This window comes from Eleutherodactylus coqui, chromosome 2 (assembly GCF_035609145.1).
Source record: "Eleutherodactylus coqui strain aEleCoq1 chromosome 2, aEleCoq1.hap1, whole genome shotgun sequence".
NCBI classification, from domain to species: domain Eukaryota; kingdom Metazoa; phylum Chordata; class Amphibia; order Anura; family Eleutherodactylidae; genus Eleutherodactylus; species Eleutherodactylus coqui.
In genome coordinates this window covers 241,652,704-241,679,298 of record NC_089838.1, presented here as the reverse complement: position 1 = coordinate 241,679,298, position 26,595 = coordinate 241,652,704, and the positions used below count along the sequence as shown (strand labels likewise).

At 45.5% G+C, this 26,595-nt stretch overlaps 1 protein-coding gene across 13 annotated transcripts in view; it reads left to right on the top strand.

Moving 5' to 3' along the window:
* PPIP5K1 (diphosphoinositol pentakisphosphate kinase 1) overlaps positions 1 to 26,595 on the top strand; it is a 156,778-nt gene that overhangs the window by 233 nt on the left and 129,950 nt on the right. For 12 of the 13 annotated variants that reach the window (XM_066592720.1, XM_066592718.1, XM_066592715.1 and 9 more), the window contains exon 2: positions 21,071 to 21,572. In XM_066592720.1, the coding sequence (XP_066448817.1) occupies positions 21,417 to 21,572 (156 nt within the window). In that variant the 5' untranslated portion in view covers positions 21,071 to 21,416. Of the gene's footprint in view, positions 1 to 20,816; positions 20,955 to 21,070; positions 21,573 to 26,595 lie in introns of those variants that run through there. The other variant, XM_066592707.1, reaches the window with a different exon arrangement.

Genomic DNA, 26,595 nt, shown 5'->3' with positions numbered 1-26,595 from the left:
CGCCCCCCTGCGGTCACTAGTGAGGGGGGTTCCTGCCTGTCTAAAGTTGTGCTACATTTTTATTTCCACTGCTCATTATTTTCATGATCTCTGCTTGCTGTCAATGAATGGAGACGTTTGCATTAGGAGGGAAAAAAGGCTTTTGGCTAAATGTCATCACCTGCGACTTTTTCCAGCATGTTTGTAATGTTTGTCGTGCGCCGGGTGCCACTAATCTAACGGGTGACATTTAAAGGGGTCGTACGGAGAGCAGATATCGTCCCCTTATATTGCCCACTGTGCTAAAATAACAAGAGGAGTAGTACTTGCCGTCCTGTGTTGCCGCAGCCCGGCCGCGGTCCTGGCGTTTTGCTGTGTAGGGGGGCCTTCATACTTACGATCGCGATATCGCTGCGTTTTTTTAACACGAATGTGAATAGGACTTTCTAATGTTAAAAACGCATCGCACAAAAATCGCAAAGCGCAAACTTACGTTTTTTGTGTGACACGTTTTTAATATTAGAAAGTCCTGTTGACATTCACGTAAAAAAACAAAACAAAACGCAGCGATATCGCAAGTGTGAAGGCCCCCAAAGATTATATCACCGGAAGTCACCTGACGGCTGCAGCCAATCACGTCTCGGGCAGCGTGATGCAAGGAGTTCGGGAAGATGATGCAGCGACCCCGTTTATTGTAGGCCGGGCTGACACGACCGTACGTTAACGTAACAATCGCAGCATCTTACCGGCGTAGGAAACTTTGTATCCATAATGTAAGTGGATCGTACGCCAGCCAATCAGAGCCGGCGCTTGATGAACCAATCACAGCGCTTACTGGAGGCGGGGTATTCAAAGCCCTGTTACCAGAAGGAGAGACTCCTGTCAGCGCTGAGGACTGCAACAGCACAAGGGACACGGACGCCGGCGGCTGGGTAACTATATGACACCCCCTGAAAATAAGACATGGTGCCTCTTTTGTGGCAAAAATCAATATGACAGTGTCTTATTTTCAGGGGAAACAGGGTACATGTAATAAATACAGGCACGTGAGAGAGGAACAATGAAAATCAATGTACTTTTATTGACGCCGTTCCCTGTGTGTTATATGCGTGTACATTGCGGGCGTAATACACAATTCAAACATGTCCATGTGAGCCCGGCCGCAGGGCGGCTTCTTGCAGCTAAATGCGCAACTGCGCTCGCCGGTACGGACTGTAGCGTATGAATGACATTTTTTTTCCTTCTCTGGACGGCTGTACAAACTCCGCGCCGTAGTGCAGGGGTTTAAAATAAAGTGGCGGTACAATAGGTCCTATCTTTCCCGCATGTGGGTCATACTATGTGCAGGAAGGACAGGGCCAGTCCTGTCTGTACTCCCCCTAACGGGCAAGAATCCCGCTAGTCAAAACAAAACCATTGAAATTAGTGGTTTCGTGATTATCACGGGACTAAATCACGTTTGTCTAAGACCCTTGGCTGCCTTCACGCGGGCGAGAAAGTCGCGCAAGATTTGTGCGTGGAAAGATGCACACATATGAATGGGCTCATACACATTTGCGATGTCTTCATGCATGCTACCGCGATGGGGGAAGCAAATCGCAGCATGTTCTATCCTGCGTGATCCCACATCACAGCCCCATTGTTTTCAATGGGGCCGGCGGCTGCATCGCACCGCACCGCCTCCTAGGGGCACACGATGCAAGGTCCTCCATTGATAACAATAGGAGAAACTCCGCGATCCCCACCGCGGCCGACCGGAGGATCGCTTCTTCCCCTGAGTGATGCCAGGCTGTTAGGACATGAAAATGCTTCACATTTGCGCTCGGTAAAAAAAAAAGTGCACTAATTGAAGTGGCTAATTATTCTAATGAGTTCTCAATGTGTTCTCTTTCCTGAACGATTACACATTTATTTTTTTTTCACGCATCTTCTAGCGTATTTTGCGCACATTTGCACATCCCTCATTGACTCCTATGGGGACATGAAAATAGAACATGCTGCATTTGTTTTGTGAATGCGCAGGTAAAATATGTGAACGCCCCATGGAAATCAATGTGTTCTATTCTCTGCATATTGCTTGCGTAAATAAGCCTGTGCGAATCCAGCCTAAGCCGCTAAACGCTGCTCTGACTGGCCAGCACGGCGCATGTGGGCAGCACTGGTTGTACAAGGCAGGGGTCGTGTCTTAGACTAATGCCCCATTTAGACACAACAATAATCGCTCAAAAGATGTCGCTCAAGCGACTTTTGAGCAATCCTTGTCGTGTCATTTACAGCGTAACATGAACGATGACCTTGCGCTGCCAGCGGAGGATGCAGAAAACAAGCGGGGTGTTCCTGCTTGTCTTCTGCATCCAGCTGTTCCCCCACTTCGAGTGCCCGGCTGTTATACAGCCGGGCGCTCAGAGCAGAGGATGCAGAAGACAAGCGGGGTTTCCCATACTGGGAGGGCCCAACTGTCATACAGCCGAGCATTCTAAGCGGAGGATGCAGAATACAAGCGGGGTGTCCCTGCTTGTCTTCTGCATACAGCTGTTCTCCGCTTGTCTTCTGCATCCAGATGTTTTCTGCACAGAGCGCCCGGCTGTTATACTGTAGTGCAGTTTTTAAACTGAGGAATAAAGGAATTTCATTTTAAAGAAAGAAACCCGGGGGTGCTGATCTGTTCTCTAATTGTCTGCATTTACTAATATTGGCGCAGTATACTTCGAGACGGTATATTTTTATAAACACTTTATGGAATACTTGAATAAGTTGCAGAGAAAATCCCACACACGATCGCTGTTTACAACACGGGGGATCTTCATGCACTCCGTAAATGTCCAAAAGTGACTTCATTAAATTGATTGAAGCATAAGTGCTTTGATTGTAAACCGTGGGCCGGGGGCTCAACACCTCTAGTCCATAAATGAGCAAACAAGGGAATTGCCCAGTTCTGCTTTATTAATATTTAAGAAACAGTCAGACTAAAGCGTTTCGGGGATGCAGCTCCTTCTTCAGAAACTGCTGTGAAAGTGCCAATGGTGTACGTGGCAGCAGACTCCTGCTTACAGCTCCCGCATTTTCACAGCCGGTTCTGAAGAAGGGGCTGCATCTCCGAAACGTGTTAGTCTGGCTGTTTCTTAAATATTAATAAAAAGGACCGAGTAATTTCCTTGTTTGATCATTTATCAACTAGATTTGTTGAGCACACGAGTTTTTATTCCTCTCTAACCAAATCCCCACGCCCCGTTGATGCGGTTGGCAGAGAGTGGGCAGGCAGCGCCTTCCTTTGTTCTTTTTTCGTGTACGAAATAGAATAAAAGCTAGGAGAAGTTGCTCCACCCTGATCTCTCCTCCTATCTTTCGATTGTTAGACGTCGTGGTAAAACCTTGTCTTGTCAGACGTACCATGAGGGCATGTTCACACAGCACGTTCATTGGTGGAATGTCTGCTAATGGAAAATGTTCCATACATGTAAGGTCGCTTTCACATGGGCGACAAAATCATGCAATATTTTTTTTTTTCCCCCTGCAATGCGACAGCACTATAAATGTATGCATGTATGTAAAGTTTCTAATGGGTTCCTTCACATTAGTGATGTTTTGTAGGCTGCTGCATTGCAAGAAAAAAAAAATCATGGCATGCTCTATACAGCCGCGATTTGAGATGTTTTGTAGCCCATGTTTCCCTATGGAGCCTTCCTTTGTGTTGCATCACACAAAATTGCAGCATTAAATGACTGTGATTGGCTGAGCCACGGTGCTCGAGAACCAATCACTGCAGAGCTCGATGAACCAATCGGAGCCAGCGCTTTCTGGAGGCAGAATTTTTGAAACCCCTGAGCAGATAGTGGTGGCTGAAGACTTTAAGGAAGTGCCGAAGCTGCGGAGGGGGAGTGCGGTGGAGCGCAAAGCACCTGTTGGCTAATGTATTCTTGTTTTTTTTTTGTTTTGTTTTAAATGTAGGTAGGGCTTATTTTCAGGGTAGTGCTTATATTTTAAGACACTCCTCAAAAAAAATCCCGAAAAAGAGTGCTACAAGGTCGTGTGACTTTGTAGCACCACAAAATCGCGATATCGCCACAAGAAAACGCAGCGATATCGCACAGAACACAGCTTCAGTATCGCAGCAATTTTCTTACGGCGATATAGCTGTCGCCCGTGTAAAAAAGGCCTTAATCTGAATGGGGTTGTTGAGCCGCATGGGGAGGGAGTCCTGCAGTCTGCATTCAGCAGAATGGGACAGTCACAGAAACTCCTGCAACTAATCTGCATTGTAGAACCTAACCATGCCCACGGGGTCCTTTTACACGGAACAATTCAAATTTGAGCCATCCAACGATTTTTTTTGAACGATAATTATTAGAGATGAGCGAGCGTACTCGGATAAGCACTACTCGCTCGAGTAATTTGCTTTATCCGAGTATCGCTGTGCTCGTCCCTGAAGATTCGGGTGCCGGCACGGAGCGGGGAGCTGCAGGGGAGAGCGGGGAGGAACGGAGGTAAGATCTTTCTCTCCTTCTCTCCCGCCCGCTCTCCCCTGCTCCCCGCTGCGACTCACCTGTCAGCCGCAGCGGCACCCGAATCTTCAGGGACGAGCACAGCGATACTCGGATAAAGCACATTACTCGAGCGAGTAGTGCTTATCCGAGTACGCTCGCTCATCTCTAATAATTATGGTTCAAAAATTGTTGGATGGTGCGAATCTGATCAATAGTTGTTCAGTGTAAACACGGCCAACAATTGAGCGACGAACAAGAATTAATTTGCTTCTCGTTTGTCGTTCCTTTTATGCAGGCATAACAATCGTTCGATCATCGTCGCGTGTGAACAGCGATTGTTTTACTCGCGCTCACTTACCGGTACAATGAATGTGAACAACTGAACAATATGCAAACAAAGTTGCGAATTATTTATCTGCCTGATTGAATAAGCGAACTCTGATATCACTCGCTTTTGTGAACTATTTATCGCTCCGTATAAAAGGAGCTTTTGGGCTGTGTTCACATTTACGTCTTGGGCTCTGTTCAGGGCCTTTGGTGCAGATCTAGGCAACCTAGTGCAGCGCGTTGTACTTTTTTATCTGGTACGATGCTGGGTGGCCTGACCAAAGGATTCCATCATTTTATTAATAATGGGATCTACGTCAAAAAGTCTCAATTTTCTCTCTGTTTCAGAGCGGCTAGGCTCATGCCTATGCTGGAACAATGCAAAAACGGCACAAAATACTTGTGAGAAATAGCTGGTGTTAGTGTACCTTGACACCACTGGAAGCTAGGGGTTTGACAGGAAGAACACCCATGTAACGCCCCTAGCTCCCAATTGGGTCAAGCCTTGAAGGTCCTAGGCGCACAGTGTGCATTGCTTGTTGCCGGCTGTGGTGGCTTAGGGTGAGGGTTATTTCTCCATATAGCCTTACATTATGAGCTGTAATTACAAAATGAGCCCTCACCCTAAGGCACCAGGGACAGCAACAAGCAATGCAGAGGCTTCCCCTGTGACTCGCTCACCGCTCGTCACCAAGCTGCTTGCGTGGGATGCCTCCCAGCCAGCCGGAGGATGAGGGTTCAGTGACGCTGGGCGGCAGTGTGTTGCGTCCCTGTTGCTGGCTGCCTGCCCTGAGCAGCCCACTGCCTCTGCGGTCCGTTACGGCCGTTCACCCGCACATTACTGCTCATGTTCCAGCAGCAACGCAGACACTCCTGCTGCTGTCCCGCGGCGCCCTGGGATCCGTGCTGTTATGCTGCTGTACTGTGTGTTCGGCCGCCTGTCACAGTGCTTTCGCCTGGCACTGTGCCCTCCGCCCTGTGGCAGCGATGTGAAGGTGCCTTGCGAGGGGGTTCCACTTGTGGGCCGCAGGAAAAGCCCCTTCACGGTGCTTTGGCATCTGTGTTTTGTAGCTCTCGCTCCGGTACAACAGTGAAGGGGGTTCCACCTCTGCCTCATCAAGCCCCTTGCAGCGGGGGCCGCTGTATGCCTTTTTAAGCACATGCTTAGTGGCCTTCCAGGACCTGGAGCCTTGGGAGCTGGGCAGCCAATCGGATACAGTGAGCGTCAACCCCCCCCCCCCCACCTGTCAATCTTGACTCCACCAGCACTTGCTGGTGGCGTCAAGATACAATAATACCGAAATAGCTCTGCATGCAGCACCCCTTGCCGGGCTGCTGAGCGGAAACTGAACTGCCCCTATTATAATCAATGGAGTCTGTTTGGCACTGTTCAGCTCCGTCATAAGACATACCTATTCGGCCAGGGGATTCCCCTTTTCTCCACCCTGAATGGAGCTGGAAAACGGAACCCCCAACGCAGATGTGACAGCAGCTAAATTGCATCCTTTGAAAGCGCTGCTTTCCTCCACTTGCGTGTATTATGACGTCATCACGATCACATTTTATGGTGCATTGTAGTTTTCTCTTTGATTTCCCTTTTCACAATTGGTTGACAGTGAAGGAATTCTGCTGGACGATTAACAACATAAACTTCTGTAAGCTAAAACATATGTACTTTATGATGTTGGAAAGGGAATGGGAGATGTAATGTAGATGAGTCCTGGGAAGGGACAGCGGAGCTGCGTACTTGCTGGCTATGGTCAGGGCGCTATCACGGTTTTAGATACCCAGAGGTAGCAGTGAAGGGGTTAAATCCCATCACTTGTTCATAGCATTAAATGGCTTTCTGTGTGACCCGATTAGAAGGACACTGGACAGATCAAGGCACGTTGTCTGCTGCAGCCAGATGAAACCATCTAGAAGCGGCTTCTCCCCACCCCAAACAATCTGTGCCTTCTGTACAGCGATGGAGGTGCCGGTCCTGGCTGCAGGTGGCGCTGCGCTGGGAGCCTCAGGAGGACGGCTGCAACTTTGTAACTTTTCCTTACGTACTGTCATTCATTGGTGAAACATTGTAGCAAGCGACAACAGTACTGCGGAGATGTAAGTATGAGGTTCACTCACACGGACGGATATCGCCGGGGTATAAATTACATGGCTTTGGTTTCTATCGGCCCACCCAGACCTGCATTTTTTTTTTTTCATGTGTAAAATAATACACGTATGACAAAAACCTGCGTATCTTATTTTGGTGCGGATTACACGCCAGTATGGGCGCTGGGAATTTTACATATGTGGCAAATACGTGCATACTGCGTATTTCATCAGCGTGACAAATACGCATGTAATACGTGGGATAAATACGCCTGTGTGAGTGAGCCCATAGTGTTGTTTTTGCAAGTCCATTTTAACCCCTTAAGGACATGACCTATTTTAGCCAGAAGAACATAATGATTTTTTGGAGATTTTCATCTCCACTTTTCAAACGCCATAGCGTTTTTAAAAATTCTTTCCATTGCTACGGCCTCATAAGGGTTTTTGCGTGGAATCTTCATTGGTATCATCTTTGGGGACATATAATGTATTGCAAAACTTTTATCAGTTTTTTTTTTTTTTCTTTTTGAGAGGAGGGAGAGAAAACGCATTAATTCTGCCATTTTTTCCAACGTTAACCATGCAGCATAAATGACATGATACATTTTTTCGGTGTGTTGGTACGATTACCACAATACGAATTTTTTTTTTTTCATTTTTGCACATTAAAAAAACCTATTTTGGCAATTTATTATTTTTTCAACCTCATTGTATTCAAAGTCCCATAACTTTTTTTATTTTTACATGGACCGAGCTCTGCAATGGCTTGTTTTTTTGTGTGACAAGCTATAGTTTATATTGGTTCTATTTTGGGGTACATGTGGCTTTTTTGATCACTTTGATTGCATTTTTGGGAGGCAAAATGAATAAAATAAGCATTTTGCCAATTTTTTTTTTTTTAAATAGTTTTTGTGATGCGGGATAAAAGGTGTGTTTAATTTATTGCACAGGTTGCTACGGATATGATGATGCCAAATATTTTTAATTAGTTCTTCTTATACAAATAGTGTGGAAAAAAGGTTTTTTTTTTTTGTAATTTGTTTTTACGTTTTTTTTTTATAAGTCCCTTCTGGGGACTTGAACCATAACAGCTATGATCACTATGATAATGCATTGCAGGACTTTTGTTCCACAATGCCTTATCACTTACAATAGCCATCATAGACCATGGCAAACCCAGACAGCAGCATCAGCATCAGCACACTCCCTCTGTGAATCTAAATAGACCATGGCATGTAGGGGATTAACAGCAGAGATCGATGTTCACATCGATCTCTGGTGTTGCAATGGGAGGCCAGCTATCTGCCACAACTTCTGTTGCAAGATGGTCGCAGGCTCACTTCTGAACCCGCGTCCTGCTGCATTAAGCACCACTCTGCCAGGATGTAAACTTATATCATATAGCATTAAGGATTTAAACCACATTATTGCATATGCAAAAACTAACAGAGCAACTAGTATGTAACATAGTAAATTTTGTCAATAGTATTGCTTAGGCTTTATTCACACGAGCGTATACCAACTGCGCTTTCACGCCCAGCCAATATACGCTGCCCATCTGATGCATTGGTATACAATGCATCAGTTCAGAAGGGCGTATTCCCGCAGCGTAAAAACGTCCGGCAGGTCAAGATAGCGCATTTCGGCCGGGCGTTTTTAAGTTGGCCAGGAAAGATAGTTCAGGAACTGTATTCTGTCCAGAATACGGCGGCGGCTACCATGGACTCCTATGGGTGCCTATGAGAGCTGCTTGAGAAAGGATGTGGGAGGAAATTTAGCAGTGTGTCTGCTAAACTCCCACCCCCTTCTCTCCCCCCCCCCCTCCCCTGCTGGCAGCTGACAGCTTAGCACACTAGCTTCCGCCCTGTCCTTCTGTTGCTGAGAGTTGGAAAAGGGGAGGCAGTTTAGCAGAGCAATCCGGGCTCGGCATATATGCGCCGGACCTGGGCTGTCTGAACTGTGGCCGTGACGTAGCCCACTGTAAATCTCTATGCTCATGTGAAAGAGCCCTTAGGCTGCCTTCACATCTACCTTGGAGGCTTTGGCAGGAGCTTGCATTGCAAAAGTTGTATTTATTTAAGTATGCTAATACTTAGTGGGGCTTCTTTGGCCCTCATAGCATTGGATACTCTCTGTGACATACTTTCTATTAACATCTGATACACTTCATTTAGTATTTCCCTCCATTCATCCTGCAAATGTCTGACGAGTTCTCTCAAAGTTGGTCGCTGTTCCTCGTTTCTGAGCCGATGCTCCAGTTAGTCCTAAAGTGTTCAGTAGGGTACAGGTTTGGACTTTGTGCAGCCAGTTTAATCGTGGAGCATCCATAGCCTCAAACTAACATAATACAGTTTTGGATTTGTGACGAGGCGCGTTGTCTTATTGGAAGCATTGCTGACCATTCCCAGAGTATTGTCACATTGCCTGCAGCACATTATTGTCTAGAGATTCAAGGTACACCTTGGCTCTTGCCGCTATAACCAACAGACTGAGGCCATGCCACGTAAACCATCCCCAGACCATAATGGAACGTCTGCTGTAATTAACTGTTGTCACAACACACTCATGCAAGAAGTGTTCTCCAGGCTCCGCCACACCAGGTACCTTCATCTCGATTTAAAAATGGAGTAGTGTAGTTTGTGACTGTGTAGAACGTTCCTCCACTGCTTGCGTTGCTTAGCTGTCCAATGACTATGCTCTTTGCACCAATTTAGATGGGCCGATATTTTGCACTTCGTGATAGACCGCAGCTTGTATGCCACGGCATAAGCAGTATATTCAGAAATGTACAGTTTGTGCCAAAAACTATGGCTGACACCTCCAAGGGTCTTCATCCTATGTAGCGCGGTTTACGACATGTGACATGCTAATAAAACATGATCCATTCTACTGATAGGGGTGTCCAAGTACTTTTGGTATAATGGTGTCAGTGAATTGGGTCAGCTAGGTGCCTTTGGTATCTGTTGTATGATGGATTGAACACTGAATCAGGGATCTCAGTTCTAAACGGAAGTCATGGTTCAGGTATGAACGGAGGCTAAAGGGTATGGCCATTGGCCGCACAAGGCGGCTTTGTTGCCTATTTCCACAGCAGCAAAATGAATAAGGTGGATAATAGATGTCATCCCCACGGTGGGGAAAAAATCTGCATGAAATACACATGGAAACTAAGGCTATCTTCACAAGTGCGAGTGCAACATCACGCCCTGAATTACAGCTCGATTTCGTACTTGCATACATGTTTTTTTTTTTTTTTATATATACCGATTAGCCGACCCGAGTATAAGCAGAGACAATAAGTTTCACCACAAAAAACTGGGAAAACTTATTGACTCTAGTATAAGCCGAGCTATACTCGGTATATACTGGGTAAAAAAAAACCCTCCATACTCACCTCCCAGTCTGTGCAACAAGCTGCTTGAATTATCCCCGCTGTCCTCTCTGCTCGGCTCTGTCAGCGCTGTGTAAGTAAGCGCTGTGATTGGATTGAGCGTGATCCAATCACAGCACAGCGCTGGCGGCAAGGGGGTTTGAAGGCTGAGCAGGGAGATGACAGCGGGGAGAATTCTAAAGCAGCTTGATGGGCTGGGAATGATCAAGTGCCGGCTGTGATTGGCTGGCGCTCGATCCAATCACAGCTCTTACTTGCACAGCGCTGACGGCGGGTGATGACAGAGCTGAGCAGAGAGGACGGCGGGAATGACAGCAGAGAGAATTCAAGCAGCCTGCTGCACCACCAGATGCCTGCTGGGAGGTGAGTATGGAGGGTTTTTTTTTTACCGTTCCCTGACTCGAGTATAAGCCGAGGGGGGCTTTTTCAGCACATAAAAATGTGCTGAAAAACTAGGCTTATACTCAAGTGTATACAGTATATCAAAACCGCCTTGAATCCATTGATGCGGGAAAAAAATCTTCATGTGTATGACCGCATTTAAAAGAATAGGGTTCATATTCAAGCAAAGTTTGTGCGTCTCGAAATGAACAAATATTGCACAGTTTTCTCAGCTGCGTGAAAATGACCTAACATGCGGTGCAGATTTAACTCCATAAATTATATAAATTATCAGTGCAAATCTCCTCGCCACATCACTTCTACAGGAAATTCTGTGGATTTTCTGCAGCATTTCTGGCCTGTGCGAACTTTACGGAAAAGTGCTGACGCAGATTGGAAATCATTTCTGGTACTTATGGTTAATCTGTCACCTCCTTTTTTTAATTCATTTCCCAAATGTTTCACCAATACATATGTGTTTTAAAGAGAAAATAAAAACAAAAACCCTAAAACACGATTTATTTCTTAAACTTTTTTTTAAAAAAATTTCTCCAAAACATAAATATTTATAATATAATTTAAATAATATTAACGTGGCAATAGCCTGCAAGATGGCGTCAAAAATTACATATTGGGCCTCATGCACATGGGCACGCATGGATTCCGTGTGGAAAATTCCGCACAGAATCCTGCTGCGCCCGCTGCCGGCGACCCTGCATACCTGTCAGATGAATCTTCTTCTGCACTGCGGATGTGCCACCAGCTCTTTGGCGCAGTACAGATTTCCCTGCGCCATTACCTAGGCGATGACCCAAATCAGCGACTCTGTTGCCGCCGGAAGTGCCGCGCCATGGATGGCTTCCGTTGATTTCAGTAGAAGCCATCCCTGTGTATCCGCTCTGAAAATAGAGCATGCTGCGATTTTATTTCGGCACGTAGCGGTCGCAAATAAAATCCGCTTCTGTGCGTGGAGAAGAATCTCCACACATATCAATGGGCACATTGTGCAGTGGATCGCCCGCACCTGCTGACAAGCGCGGGATCCGCAATTCAATTTGCCCTGTGTGCATGATGCCTTAGGCCGCCTGCAGACGGGCGGGTCGGATCCGGCGGCGAGGATTCTCGCTGCGGGACCCGACCCCAGCGCCTGCAGGGAGGAGCGCGTACTTACCTGCGCCTGGCGGCCCTGGCTCTTTCATGTGCCGGCGGCCAGGTGAGTGACGTTTCTGTGCGGGGCTCGGAAATAGGACGCGCCATGGTTTGTTTGCCGCGCGAGATTTTGCGTGGCCAAACCGCGGCCGTCTGCATAGGAGTGCATATTGTAATGCAATCCTATGCAGGCTTTCAGTGGCGGAAATCCAGCGGGAAATCCCGCCGCGGGATTTCCGCCCGTGTGCAGGCGGCCTTAAAAATATGGTGACGGGTAACCCACAAGTACCTAATTTCTCTCTCTTTTTATACAATAACTATGGATAAAGCAGAGACAATCGCTGGTGTGAACAGACGCTTATAAATTGCTTCTTGTTCTTGATCTGCTTGTTGAGGCACAAACATTATCATTCTCATTCGTGGCGTATTATGCAGTTGGTGCGCTGGTTTCTGATTACATTGGGGCTATGAATAGAAGAAGAACATCAATCGCTGCGCTATTCTGACTATTAAAAAATGGAAACCTAATGTATCCTGTTATGTCATTGCGATCTCTTCCAAGAGAAATCCTTCATGAAGCATTGCCGCCCGCAGAGCCTTGTTGTTTTACATAATAAGGAGGGAATGTGCTGCCATCAGTGCCTGCAGATGCCAATGTAAACAGCAATTTATAAGCTTTAATATCTATAAAATAATTAATTGGCAGATAAAAACATAATCGCTGGGTTTATGTAGTAAACAGCTAAATTACTATCTAGGTCCCTGGTTAATTACTGCTTTCTGTCCAGTTTTGTGTTTTGGATTGAGGGGTATAATGGTTAACCACTTAACTTTATCTTCTCTTTCTCCTCTTGAAAAGATGATCCTTGGTAAATAAGATCTCTCACTTGTATTGTCTTAATAATTCATTGCAAGGCCAGCTGGCTTAAACTCAACTAACCTACCTGACCCTTTGCAGTCTGCTATCTCTCACAACCCTCAGATGTAAAGGCTCTTTGTAAAGTAGTTTGTTGAGCTTTTATTTTGGTTACTTTTCCCACCTTTTAGTATCTTAAGTCTTTTTTTTTTTTTTCATGTACTGCTTCAAGGGTATGACTTATTTACCCATATATTCACCCTCTTCCTCCATAGTAATTTGACAAATACCTGTTGATACCTTGTTGCCTCTCTGAAGGCTTAAGCTAGGCCATGGAGCCCTTCTTGAAGCAAAATTTTCACATTGAGCCCCATGAAGGGTGTGGTCAGTAGAGATGAGCGAGCATGCTCAGATAAGCCAGTTACTCGAGCGAGCCTCGCTCTTCTCGAGTAACTGCATTCTTGTCCGAGCGTGCTCGGGAGGGGTTGGGGGGGTGGGGAGTGAGAGATCTCTCTGTCTGTCTCTCCTCCGCTGCCCCCCCCCCCCAAGTACGTTTGGACAAGAATGCAGTTACTAGAGAAGAGCGAGGCTCGCTCAAGTAAATGGCTTATCCGAGCGTGCTCGCTCATCTATAGTGGTCAGGGAAGTGATTAGGGGCGTGGCTTATCACAACATAATTTTTACCTCCGTCGTTATAAAAAGGACATGGCTGTTGAGAAAAAAAAAAAAGAGAGAGTAACGCTGGAGCACTGGATGAGCTATTGATATACATTATATTTAAAATTAACATGCTCCAGAATTAAATCCTGCACCACATGGCAATATCCAGATTTTTTTCACAGCGTGTGGAGGAAACTTTCAAAATCTCATCTACTTTGCTGCTACAGCTACTGTAAATTCCACAGCAATTCTGTCCCGTGTAGGAATAGTGTCCCCTATATTGGTGGCCTCAGTAGTAATAGTGACCCCTATTGATGCCTCAGTAGTATAAGGGTCCCCCATTGGTGCCCCAGTAGTGACATCGACCCCACCCCCACAGTGGCCCCAGTAGTGATTGCGGTCCCCCCACAGTGGCCCCAGTAGTGATAGCGACTCCCCTCAGTAATATTAACCCCACAGTAAGAATATTCACCCCCACAGTAGCTCCAGCTTCAATGGAATCCGTCCATGCGGAATTCACTAAAAAATAGAGCATGCTGTGATTTTTTTTTTTTCTTGTGAGCGGATATGCCGCTGCTCTATTGGTTTGAATTTGTGTGGAATACCGCGGGTCGTCCGCGTGGGAGACTATCATGGATTCCGCAATTCAAACTTGCTTGTGTGCAGGCGGCCTAACTCCTAGGCTTGTGTTGGGCCGCAAATTCGTGGAGCGTTACATATTTTTTTGCCAATAAACCTGACAAGATTTTAGCAGTGAGATTAAAGGCGAAAGAGAGAATCAACAAAGTACATTCCATCAGATCCGAAAGTGGCTCTTTCACCTCGAACCCAGATAAAATCGCTCAATCATTCCACAATTTCTACAGCGCTTTATAGAAATACAAACCTCAAAAAACTCCATCTAACACGTCAGATATCCTAAAAACTGTCTCTCTCCCGAAAATCACCACACAACAAAACGAACAACTTAACCATCCAATCACTGAAGAGGAGGAGACTATTAAAAATCTCAAATTGGGCAAGATGCCTGGCTCAGATGGACTGACAGCCCTCTACTACAAAAAATGTACCATGTTCCTATCCCATCCATTAACACTCTATATTACAATGATATACTATCCGGAAAAGATTTTCCTGAGGACGTTGTAAGTGTCTACATAAGTCATTCCCAAACCGAATAAAGACCCTACCTCTCCTACACATTATCTCCCAATCTGCTAAATATAGACTATAAAATCCTTACAAGTATACTGACCGCCCGACCTGCTTTCTTCCCTTTCTGATAAGTAGTGATCAATTCGGCTTTATCCCAGCTACAAAAACCCCGCTTGTAGTCCTAGCCTTGGGTATCGGAAAAGGTTTTGAATCTCTTTGCGATTCTAGAGAAAGCTGGTATCCATGGGGCTTATGTCACAGCCTTAGGCCCCCTATCCACAGCCATGACGGAATATCGCTAGCGATATTCTGCCGCGAGGGAGCAGGAGGGAGAGCTGTCATATCTCTGCGCTGAGCCCATGTGACAGATTGGCTCACTGCGGAGAATCGCGGCATGCTGCGCTTTGGATCCCACGAGCGGAGAATCGCTATGATTCTCCGCTCGTGGAGGTTGGGGCTGCGCTTTCCATAGTAACGCTATGGAAAGCGAGCACTGCGTTACCTGCTGCCGGATTATCGCCGTGAGTAACACAATGAACTATCGCTCCTGGACAGGAGCCTTTACATGCTCTGTATTCTACCCCTTCTGCACAGCTGAAACTTTCCTGCTCCGAACCTTAGGCAATACCCATAGGAAGAGGTACACAATGAGGATGCCCCCTGTCCCCAGTCCTGTTTGCCCAGGCAATGGAACCCCTGACCTGTATTATTAAAAGTAACCCAAACATTTCAGGTATTGAAATTGGGAGACAGAACTATAAAGTTAGCTTATTTGCAGATGACATTCTCCTCACCCTTACCAAGCCCCTTACATCACTCCCAAACCTAATGGCTACACTTGTTGCTTTTGCGAATGCGTCTGGCCTAGTAGTAAATATTGATAAAACAGAAGCCCTTTTTCATAACATGCATCCCCCCACACTACATTACCTATTTAGGTATCAAACTCTCCCTCTCCTTAGTCACTATACAAATGGAACTACCCTCCCCTATTTAGCACAATCAAAGCTGACATGAAAAAATGGGACCAACCCACCCTCTCCTGCGTAGGACGTATAAATTCTATCAAAATGACAGTACTACCACACCTCCTCTAGCCTTTTCAGATGTCTCCCCATCACTGTTCCCACTGCCGACCGACAGGAAATGCAACAGGCAATCTTCCACTTTATATGGAAGAGTAAGAGGGTACTGGTGTATCTTGACGCCACCGGAAGCTAGGGGTTTGACAGGGCTTCCATGGAGAAACGCCCCTGTCACACCTCTAGCTCCCGATTGGCGGAAGACAGCTAGGTCCTGGAAGGTGCAGAAGCTGTGTCTGAGGTCTGTGAGGCATGCAAGTGGACTATGCTGCTGCGCTGTGGGATCCCCTGTGCTGCAGTACTCCGCTGCGACTGCTTCTCCCCCCGCCGATGTCTCCTCCCTGCTGCCCATGCTGGCGGACGCTCCCTGAACAGGGGTTGTGGGTAAGTCGCACTGCGGGATGCCCTGAGAACAACGTCGGTGTTGATTTTAGGCTGGCCTGGAGGGTTAGAGTTTGTTTTGCAGTTTGGCTTTGCTTATTAGATCTAAATGCTTCCATGTTACACCTGTAACTGATACAAATATGTATCTACATCCAAACCCACTGGCTTTGAGAGACTATCTATATGGTCCCCCCTTCAGCCCGGTGTGATATCCTCCAATCTATATACCAATATGAATTGGCCCGGCACTGGGAAATAAGATCCTATTTATGCTACGCTGGGAACTAAGTATCTCCTTTTCCTACCTCGATGGCATCACTGCTGCACTTTCATATCAAAAGGAAGCCATCGGGTAACTCCGGTTTTAAAAATTAAAAATCCTTCGTAGAACACATTTAGTTCCCTCGATAATCCACAAATACCAAACTAAATAGTTTCAGAGGCTGTAACTCCCTGGGGACACCCTCTCATATCTAGTGGACATGCCCAGTGGTGAGGTCTCACTGCAAACCATTCCACTTGTCTCCCATGGGGTATATTAACAGCATAAACTCTTGCAGTACATCTGTATGGCTGCCAGAATATACATCGCCTCTTAATGTCTCACCGACCCTTATAATTAACCCGATTGTAGCTAGAGTTTTCAGAATGATGCTATATTAAAAACTGTCAGCCATGAGAGAAGATACAATGGAGCTATTCCTAAAAACCTGGCAACCATGGTGCGATTCCCTGAATATACCCGGACTGCCCAGAGTACTCAATATAGGATAGAACATGGGCAGAAGGAATGTGTAAGGTCTCAAGCCTTACACATTTTCGCAGCGGGATGTGACCCGTGCCGCTGGAGTGACCTCTCGCTTACCCGTCCGGTGTCTTCTCTCTCTGGTGCACAGCCGCACATGTGCAGCGCGTCAGCGGCGACATTTCTGTGCGGGCCTCTGGGAGGCTCGCACAGAAAAAGGACATGCCGTGATTTTGTTACGGTGGCTGTCTGCATAGGTTGCATGCATGCATACAATCCTATGGCAGCGTGCAACAGCAGAAATTCTGCACGGAATCTCGCTGCAGAATTTCTGTCCGTGGGCATTGGGCCAAAGATGGGATCTACAGTATGTCAGAAACTAAAGTCCCGATCCTAGTTCCCCCTGCTGTGTTTCATGATTTGAATAGTTCTAACCTGGGTTTCACGTTCTCCTCAAAAGGAGAGAAAGAAGATCTAAAAGAGAGCAACAGAAATAAGTGTAAGATTTCCTGTAAACAGAACCCTGTGTAGATGTTAATTGGTATGTATTTATTGTGTAATTACATTATTGCACCCCCTGCAAGGGGAATTTTATGAATGATCAGCTTGTAATAATTTGCTTATCTTTTTCCTAATAAAATCAGTTGAAACTTAAAATGTGATGTAAACCGCCCATTATGGCTAGTGGATTTCTAGAGAAGAGGTACGGATCCTGGGATTTATGCTGATTGCTATAATTGAGGCTAGTATGGAGTAATTGGCTCCTGTCTCCTAGGAGTTTGTGCTTTCGTCTAGATCAGTGGGGTCATTGGGATTTGATAAACTTGTCTTTTTTCAACCTTATCAACTATGAAACTAGAACTGAAAACTCCAATAGTGAGCCACACAGCTAGGGTCCCGAACCGCACGTGCCTCCCTAGCAGCTGGTTGGGACCCCTGAAGTAGCACAACATAATGCATTCTTTGTTTTATCCAATAATGACCCTCTGCAGGATTCAGCATAGACATCAGGGTTAAAGCAAGGGATCTGATATAATGTATTGCTGAAGAAGGGGAGGTTGCCAACACCTGTGGCAACACATTATCCCGAGGGCATCCGCCCCCCTCAAACGGGCATATAAAACATTTATACGGGATTGCAGTTTGATATGTAGGCGGTCAGCTGCTAAAGTGAATATTGTGCAATATGCCTTCCTTCCAGGATCGCAGACAACATTGACGTAATCCCTCTGGTCCTTTCAACCAGTCTGCAGCCTTGTCATCGGCCTACTAATTTAAATGGTGGTTGCTGTGCACACCGGACGGTGATGGAGGGGCCTAGGAGAAGAATTAGAGCTTTGTGCAGTACTGGGATACAAATATTTGTTGGTCTGCCCATCCTCTAACAAGTCATTATGCTTTTAACACAGTGGGATGCTCTGATTTTACTGACTCCTTTCCAATTCCAGCGGCCCGCACTGAATACAAGCGTCTCTCTGACTTCTAGTAAAAGTGCTGAGAACGAAGAATTCAGCAACGTAAAAAAACCCGTAACTTGTGAACATTGTGTTCCAGATCTGCACAGCGTCCGCACTGCCCCGGCAGATGTAAACCTCCAGTGTTTGTCTGGCAGGCAGGCGCTGCTTACATTGGTGTGAGCAGGGAGAACAGACTGTGTCTTCACTCCCTTTGGGCGCTGCTGGGTACACCTTCATCCATTAGTAATGTAAAACGGCCATCTCGGAGATAAGACACATCAAAATGTGTATTTGGGCCAAGATCTTCTAGTTGTGCTGCCATATACACTATTCTGATGGTCTGTTCTCAGTCTCTACACATCACGTGTTATTTAAACCCCTTAAGGGGTCATGTCCATAGACGGGTTTGCATTCCGGGATCCGCGTGGGGCACCCGCGCGGATGATCTGGAGTTCCAGTCGCCCATAGAAAATCATGGGTGCCCGCAGCTTAATTAAAGCATGCGGATTTGTTTTGCGGACCTTCTGGTCCGGAAAACAAATCGCAGCATGCTGCATCTCACAGGGACGGCTTTCATTAAAGTCAATGGAAGCCGTCCAATCTGCGGCACACCAGTAACTGTCACTCAGGATGTTCCGCGGATCCTGCGGGAAAGCAGGAGATTTACAAAAGAAAATCATTGTGCATCATTGGCTTCTGAAAGCCCCAGGGCTGCCATTGCCGATTGTCTATCATGTTGTATGTACTCCAAAATGGTTCCAAAAGAAACTACAGAATGTCCCGCAAAAAAATAAATACATTTGGTATCGCAGTGGTTGTACTGACCCATAGGATAGTTATCAGGTCATTTTTGCTGCAGTGTGTACACCGTAGAAACAAGAACCCCCCCCCCCCCCCATCCCCAAAGATGGTGGAATTTCTTTTTTTTTTCATTTCACTCTACTTAGGAAGTTTTAAAAGTTTTTCAGTACATTAAAGGAGATGTCCCGAGGCAGCAAGTGGGTCTATACACTTCTGTATGGCCATAATAATGCACTTTGTAATGTACATTGTGCATTAATTATGAGCCATACAGAAGTTATAAAAAGTTTTATACTTACCTGCTCCGTTGCTAGCGTCCTCGTCTCCATGGAGCCGACTAATTTTTGGCCTCCGATGGCCAAATTAGCCGCGCTTGCGCAGTCCGGGTCTTCAGCTTTCTTCTATGGAGCCGCTCGTGCCAGAGAGGGGCTCCGTGTAGCTCCGCCCCATCACGTGCCGATTCCAGCCAATCAGGAGGCTGGAATCGGCAGTGGACCGCACAGAAGAGCTGCGGTCCACGAAGGTAGAAGATCCCGGCGGCCATCTTCAGCGGTAAGTATTGAAGTCACCGGACCGCCGGGATTCAGGTAAGCGCTGTGCGGGTGGTTTTTTTAACCCCTGCATCGGGGTTGTCTCGCGCCGAACGGGGGGGGGGGGTTAAAAAAAAAAAAACCCGTTTCGGCGCGGGACATCTCCTTTAAATAGTACCATGGAAAAATACAACTTCTCCCGCAAAAAACAAGCCCTCCGACAGCTATGGTAATGGATAAATAAGAGTTCTGATTTTTATTTATTTATTTATTTTTTTAAAGCGGGGAGAAAAAAAAGGAAAATGGGGAGGGGGAGCTGTCTTTAAGGGGTTAACTCTGTTTCTGCTGCTAGTGCGACACAGATGGCTGATAATGGCTCAGTAGTCGGTGCTGGGGTCCTAGTTGCAAATCTAACTAGGACAATATCTGCATGGAGGTTATATGTTCTCCCTATGTTTGCATGGTTTCTACCCATGGCCCAAAAACATGCACATGTGTGAAAATAGATTATGAGCCCCAGTGGGAACAGAACCCGATATCAAGTGATGTGTAATACGTATGTGCTGTGTAATATGCAGTACAAATCTATAATAAAGGTTATTATAATAATGCCATATGACACAAGACCTAACATGCATGCTCAGAAGAACCAAACTTGGTGAGTCAGGGCTGCAGGATTGTCTGTCCACCCAACACACTTAGGCTGGGTTCACACAGGGCGAATTTGCCGTGGAAATTTCGTGCGGAATTTCGCCGTGGCAAATCCGCCTGCGGCCGCTAATCTCGGGGTTAGCCAGCCACATGGATGAGATTTCTCAGAAACCTCGTCCACACGGGACGGCCAATCTGCTGCGGTAAGTCAGGCAGGAACCGCCGCGGCTTTCAAATATGCAGCATGTCTATTTATTTTTTCTTTCCGCTGCGGCCGCGCTCCCCTCTATGGGAGCGCCGGCTGCAGCGGAAGAGCGAGCAGCCGGGCCGCTTCAAAGCCGCCACAGGTTTTTCCGCGGCGGTTCTCCCGGTGGGAATCTCGCGGTTTTTGCTGCGGCCAAACAGCGAGATTTCCGACGGGAATCCGCCCCGTGTGAACCCATCCTTAAGATACTAAACTTTTGGGACCGTAGGTGGGAGTTGAGGCAGCTCTGAAACCAATGCCTTGAGCACTTTACTGCCCCAGTACTTTTAGACACAGTTCTTGCAGACTGTCAGAGCCTTCCCTCCTTCTCTGAAGTGCTGAGACAGCTGTCTAGCGGGGTGGAGCACTTAACACTGCCAGCCATAGGTTATTGAGAAGGCAGAACTTGACCTCACCTCTATCTGCTGTTCTCCTCCAGTGCATGTGCAGCACAGAGTAGCTGGTGCTCATCATCAGTTTTGCACGCCTTTGGCTGAACAGGCTGGGTCTCTTGTAAGCTCTGCTTGAAGGACAGAGAACAATCTTAGCAAGTTCTTCACACACATTGTGGAGTGTATTCTAGAGTAAGTTTTCTGCTTCTTGGTGTACACTTCCAGTTCCTTGCATTGTGTCTACAAATGATTAAATGTGCCTATTGCAACATGCTAGATTCAGTGAAATGCTGTTTTATTTGTTCTAGGTTCAGCCTTCTGGAAGATTGATGTCTGGCAGAAGTCTTGTATACAACTCTAAGCTTCTCACATTGGTATTCAGGCTTCTAGAAATAGATGGCAATGGCATTTTCAATTGTGACTGGCTTTTAACTATTATAATGTATATATCTCCCGGACATATAGCGTGTGCTAAAACTTGTGCTTTTAGTTAGAAGCCCCTGGATATCCCTTTGCCACTCATGCTTCCTTTCCTTGCTCCTAAACCCTGTGTCCTGAAGCTGGAGGCCTTCGATCTGACCCCATCTTTTCACAAGATCTGTTCTATTTTTACGTGATGGTTCCAGAGCGTGATGTTAGGCCCAATAGTTTGTGATGTCATCCCTGACCCCACCCTGCGAGGGCGACAGCTCGACACCCAGATTTTTTGTCGGTGCCCGAGATGATGAGACAGACTTCCTGGAATCAAACATGAATCCAGACGAGGTTGATTTCTACGAAGAAGAGGAAGATGAAGATGAGGAAGAGACGGTAAGGAAAATCTTACTTCTATTGGTTTAATGGTGCATTCCACCCCGAAATGTAACTTTTTCATCAGTGGGTTTTACAGTATTGTTTATTTTTTAGTTTGCATGCAATTTGTTTCAAAATGTAATATTATACATGGGTAATAACTTTGTATTGCAATATCTTGGCTAAGTAGTTTACAGGGGTTTGCAGTACAAATGGTTGCAATTAGCATGACAATTGTTAAAAGCATGAGCAATATCTGAAGTCTACTCAAGGGTGCTTAAAGACCAGACTGTGAGGGATGCAGGGAAAATCGGGCAATACTTTCTCTCAGCAAGGATCAGTTCAGTGCATAGATTGGTGGTTGCAGCAGGACATCAAAGATGGTCCAGCGTACGTCATGTCCACTTCTGAGACTTTAGTCCAAATAGTACTTCCAATAGGTGGCGCTGCAGAGGTATTGTTCCATCATCTTTATTTGCATATTTCCCAGAGAAGCTTGCATGGCCTTATAAGTCTCTTCACTCACCTCCTAGTTGTCTACTTGCACACCTTCTAGGTGCTCTCCTTTAAAAGAAATGATACCCTTCCTGACCCACATCATAGGCCTCTTACTAGCCAAGCCAGAAACCTACTGTATACTGATAAGGGCAAACACCCCGAAACAGCTGTCTGTGTATGGTTTTCTGGCTTTTGGTTTACAATTCTCAGTCATTGTTATAAGGCTTGTCTAAATGGTCTGACGTTGATTTGCAGGAATGCTGCCTTACAGTAGGTGGCGCTGCACAGGTATTCTTCCTTATGTCCAGAGTCATGCTATATTGCATGACCACAGTAACATCTACTGCCCACCACTGTGACGTTATATTCGTCATGAGCACCTTGCCACTTAAAAGGTGTTTTCCCTTTAAATAAATGTATCCCATACTCACAGGATAGAGGACAAGTATCTGATTGGTGCCTGTTGAAAATTTTTAATAGCCTATTAAATTACAGTATACTATAGTATTGTATTACACTGTGTAAGTGATCAAATGATCACAAGTTCAAGTCCCCTATGTGGACTAATAAGTAAAAATGTGTAACATTTTTTAAATTACTGTTAAAAAAAATTTCACAGTTGGCGCATCACAAAGATAAGAGAAAAAATGTAAAAATCTAAAAATTGGTATCGCTACATCCATAAAGATCCAGTTTATTAAACTATTACATTATTAATCCTGCATGAATAACTCCATTAGAAAAAAAATGCAATGGCAGTACTGCCATTTTTTCAAGAAAAATTTCAATAAAGAGCGATCACAGTCGCATGTTCTCCAAATATTACCAATATAAACTGTATGTCGCCCTACAAAAAAACAAGCCTTCACAAAGCCTATCAAAGGAAAAATAAAGTTATGGGAGTCAAAATACTACGACAGTTTTTTTCCCCCTAACTTATTTATTTTTTAAAGGTTTGTTTTAAAAAAAAGTATTACTATAATAAATATATATTATATAGGTATCGTTATAATCATATTGACCCAGAGAATGAAGCTAACATGTCATTTTTACTGCACCATGAATGGCGTAAAAATAAAATGGTGCAATTGTGCATTTTTCTCCATTTCGCTCCAGAGTTTTCCAATACGTTATGTATAATGTTAAAGGTTACCCTTGAAAAATACAACCTGACCTGCAAAACACAATCAGTCATGTAGATATGTCATCCGAAAAGTAAAAAAATTATGGCATGCTGAAAGTGGGAATACCAGAACTGCAGAATGTGACCTTGGTCATGAAAGGGTTAAGGTCAGAGAGCTTGCTCTCCAAATGTTAACACACAAACAAACCATTTCCACTTGAAATGTAACCCCTTATTGACCCCCATACGCCTTTTGACAATGGTTGTTAAGGGACTCTATTCTGCAGTGCTGTCTTTTGATGGCGGCTGCTTCTGAAGTCTCCTATGACAGAGAGAGTAAGTGCTCAGCTGTTGGGTGACAGCTGGGCACTTGCTCTAACAGCGGGGACTGAAGAAACCACAGATCGCCAGTGGTTTACATGCAGTGGTCAGTACACATATCAAAGGCTGTAGAGGGAGCAATTGGACACCCACAATGTGATCACGAAGGCTTGAATATAGCCTCCGGGCCTGCCCGCCATGACGGTCTACGAGGCTCAGGCTTTATTCAGACAGGCGTATATCGGCCGAGTTTTCACACTCGGCCGATATACGCTGTCCCTCTCTGCAAGGGCAGGAGGCGGGCCTGACTGAAAGCTAGTGCACTGAGCTCCCGCCCCCTGTCCGAATAAGCCCTCAGCATGTGGCTGAGCTTCATGGGCTTTCTAATGCACTATTGCACTAGGGTATAGTAGTGTACTAGAAAAATGTTAAAAGATGCTGATTAGAGATGAGCGAACGTACTCAGTAAGGCCGATTTCGCAATCGAGCACCGCGATTTTCGAGTACTTCACTACTCGGGTGAAAAGATTCGGGGGGTGCCGTGGGTGAGTGGGGGGTTGCAGAGGGGAGTGGGGGGAGAGAGAGAGAGCTCCCCCCTGTTCCGCGCTGCTACCCCCCGCTCCACTACGCCACGTCCCGCCCCTCGGCGACCCCCGAATCTTTTCACCCGAGTAGTGAAGTACTCGAAAATCGCGGTGCTCGATTGCGAAATCGCCCTTACCGAGTACGTTTGCTCATCTCTAATGCTGATCATCAAGTGGGACAAAAATTAAAAGTTGGAAGTATAAAAAGAAATGTCAAAACTCCATCTTTCCCCCCATTACTATGTGTTTAAAAAAAATCACATGTGGAATCGCTGTGTTCTTTATGAGCCAGTGAAAGAAGTTACTACATTATTTAATCCGCACAGTGCACGCCGTGCAACAGAATACAAATAACGTGGCAAAAATAGCTAATTTTTGCTTATCTTGCCTTACAAAAAACAGAATAGAAAGTTATCACAATGTCACATGGATCAACAAATGGTGCTATTAAAAAGTACAACTCATCCTGCAAGAAAAAAACCCTTATTACAGCACCATCGACAAAAAAAAATATATGTTGGGGTTCTCTGAATGCAGCGATAAACAAAAAATAAAGTGTGGGGTAAAAAAATATAATAAAATTTGGTATTGGTATAATTGTATTGGTCTGCAGAATTAATTTAACATATTATTCACGCTGCATGGTGAACACTATTAAAAATGAAAAACGTGCTAGAATTGCAGATTATTTTTTTTTTTTAATTTTGCCTCTAGAAAAAATGTAATAAAAAAAAGCAAAATATAAAATGTTCCCAAAAATTGGATGAATGAAGACTAGAGTTTATCCCACAAAACACAAGTCCCCATAAAGCCCCGTCTCTTCCAAGCTGGCTCTTGGAATGCGTCAATAAAAAAAACAAAAACTGAAAAATGAGTTGGTCATTAAGGCGTAAACAGGCTTGGGCCCTAAGCGGTTAATAAAGATCTCATTGTATTGGGTTGGACCCTGGGCCTCCCATCACTTTAGAGAATGGGATTCTACCTCGTGGAAGTCCACTGAAAACTATTGCTGTGTTGAACACTAGAGGTATGTCTTAAGTTGTCGGTAAGCCACAGATACGTCAGCCGATAAGATCATTCTTGCTTGTGTCAGTTTCAAGTGTCAACAGAGCTGTCATTTCTGACCTGCGGTAATCGTGTTATCAGCCTGGTGTTGACAAATCACAAACCTGTTCTCCTCCTACAAAGGAGTATAATCCATCTAAATAGAAAAATAATGTCCCTTATCTCTGCGCTTCGATATGTGTTAGTTTCCCTGCCATGCCAGATAAAAATCGATGGATTAAGCACAAGCATTGGACTCTGGCCCCGGGTTTATAACTGCAGAACTGGAAAAGGAAATGCCAAGGATTGGAGCGTTAGCAGCCTGTCTGTCCAGGGAAATAGTGAGGGATAGAACTAAGGGAGTTCCCAGGAATCTGCCTTATCTGTTGGAGTAAAGATGTCATGCACCCTTTCTTCCACACTGGATGGTAGGCAGCTCCTCCGAGATAAAGGCCGTTTCCCGCTTCAGGTAATGTCAGCATGTCATGTAACTAGCCGGAGCTGTACGGAGCTATGGAAGGGATGCTTATGTGTAGAGCGGCAGGATAAGTGCATGGAGGGCTCCGTTGAGTTGCACCATGGGTTCTGTACTCCCGTTACAGTATTATATCATGGATCCATTTCAATCTGTATTACAAACCATTGCAACAGGTCCTATTGGATCCCATTGATCTGTAATTGGCCTATCACAAATCTATTACTTATTTTTATTACTTTGATGAATGGTGCAGCAGACTACAATATTCTGCCCATCAAAACGGAATTCGGTGGAACCTAACGTCAATGCGAACAGAACCTAGGCCTTGCCAACACCTCTGATGTGTCTGTTCAATTATGGATCATATATATATATATATATATATATATATATATATATATATATATATAATATAAATTCTGTCCTGTGTTGTCCCTCCACTATTCTTCCTGAATATTTCTGAGTAAATTGACAACTGCATGTTACTATTCCCCTTGTCAAAGAGGTGTGTCTCTACATAGTCGGATACTGTCAGCAGTGACTGGATAGTGTCAGACTGTCCAGGGACATCCCCATCTAGTAACATGTACTGTACAGGCTTTCATTAATGTTTAGGAGTAACAGAGGAAGAGCACCACAGACTTATAAGAAAGATGCTTTGTGATGGTGCTGTTAGGGAGGTGACAGGGAGTCGGCTGAGGGGTTTTTATTATACTTTCCCACTCCCGCAGTCCAGCGGTGTTCCCTCTTAGGCCGGTGCATGGCATGAAAATCTAACTCTTTTTAGAGTCTTGTGCACGCGCTCTCCTGTACAAGTCTATGGGAGGGCACATGCACGGGACTCTGAAAAAAGTCAGATTTTCGTGCTGCACACCGACTTCAGAAGGGCACAACCACTGGATCACAGGAGCGGATGAGTATAAAAGATATATTACCCTTCTCCCTGTCGCGTCCCCATAACATAGTTTATAGTGCCGCGGGGATGTGACAGGT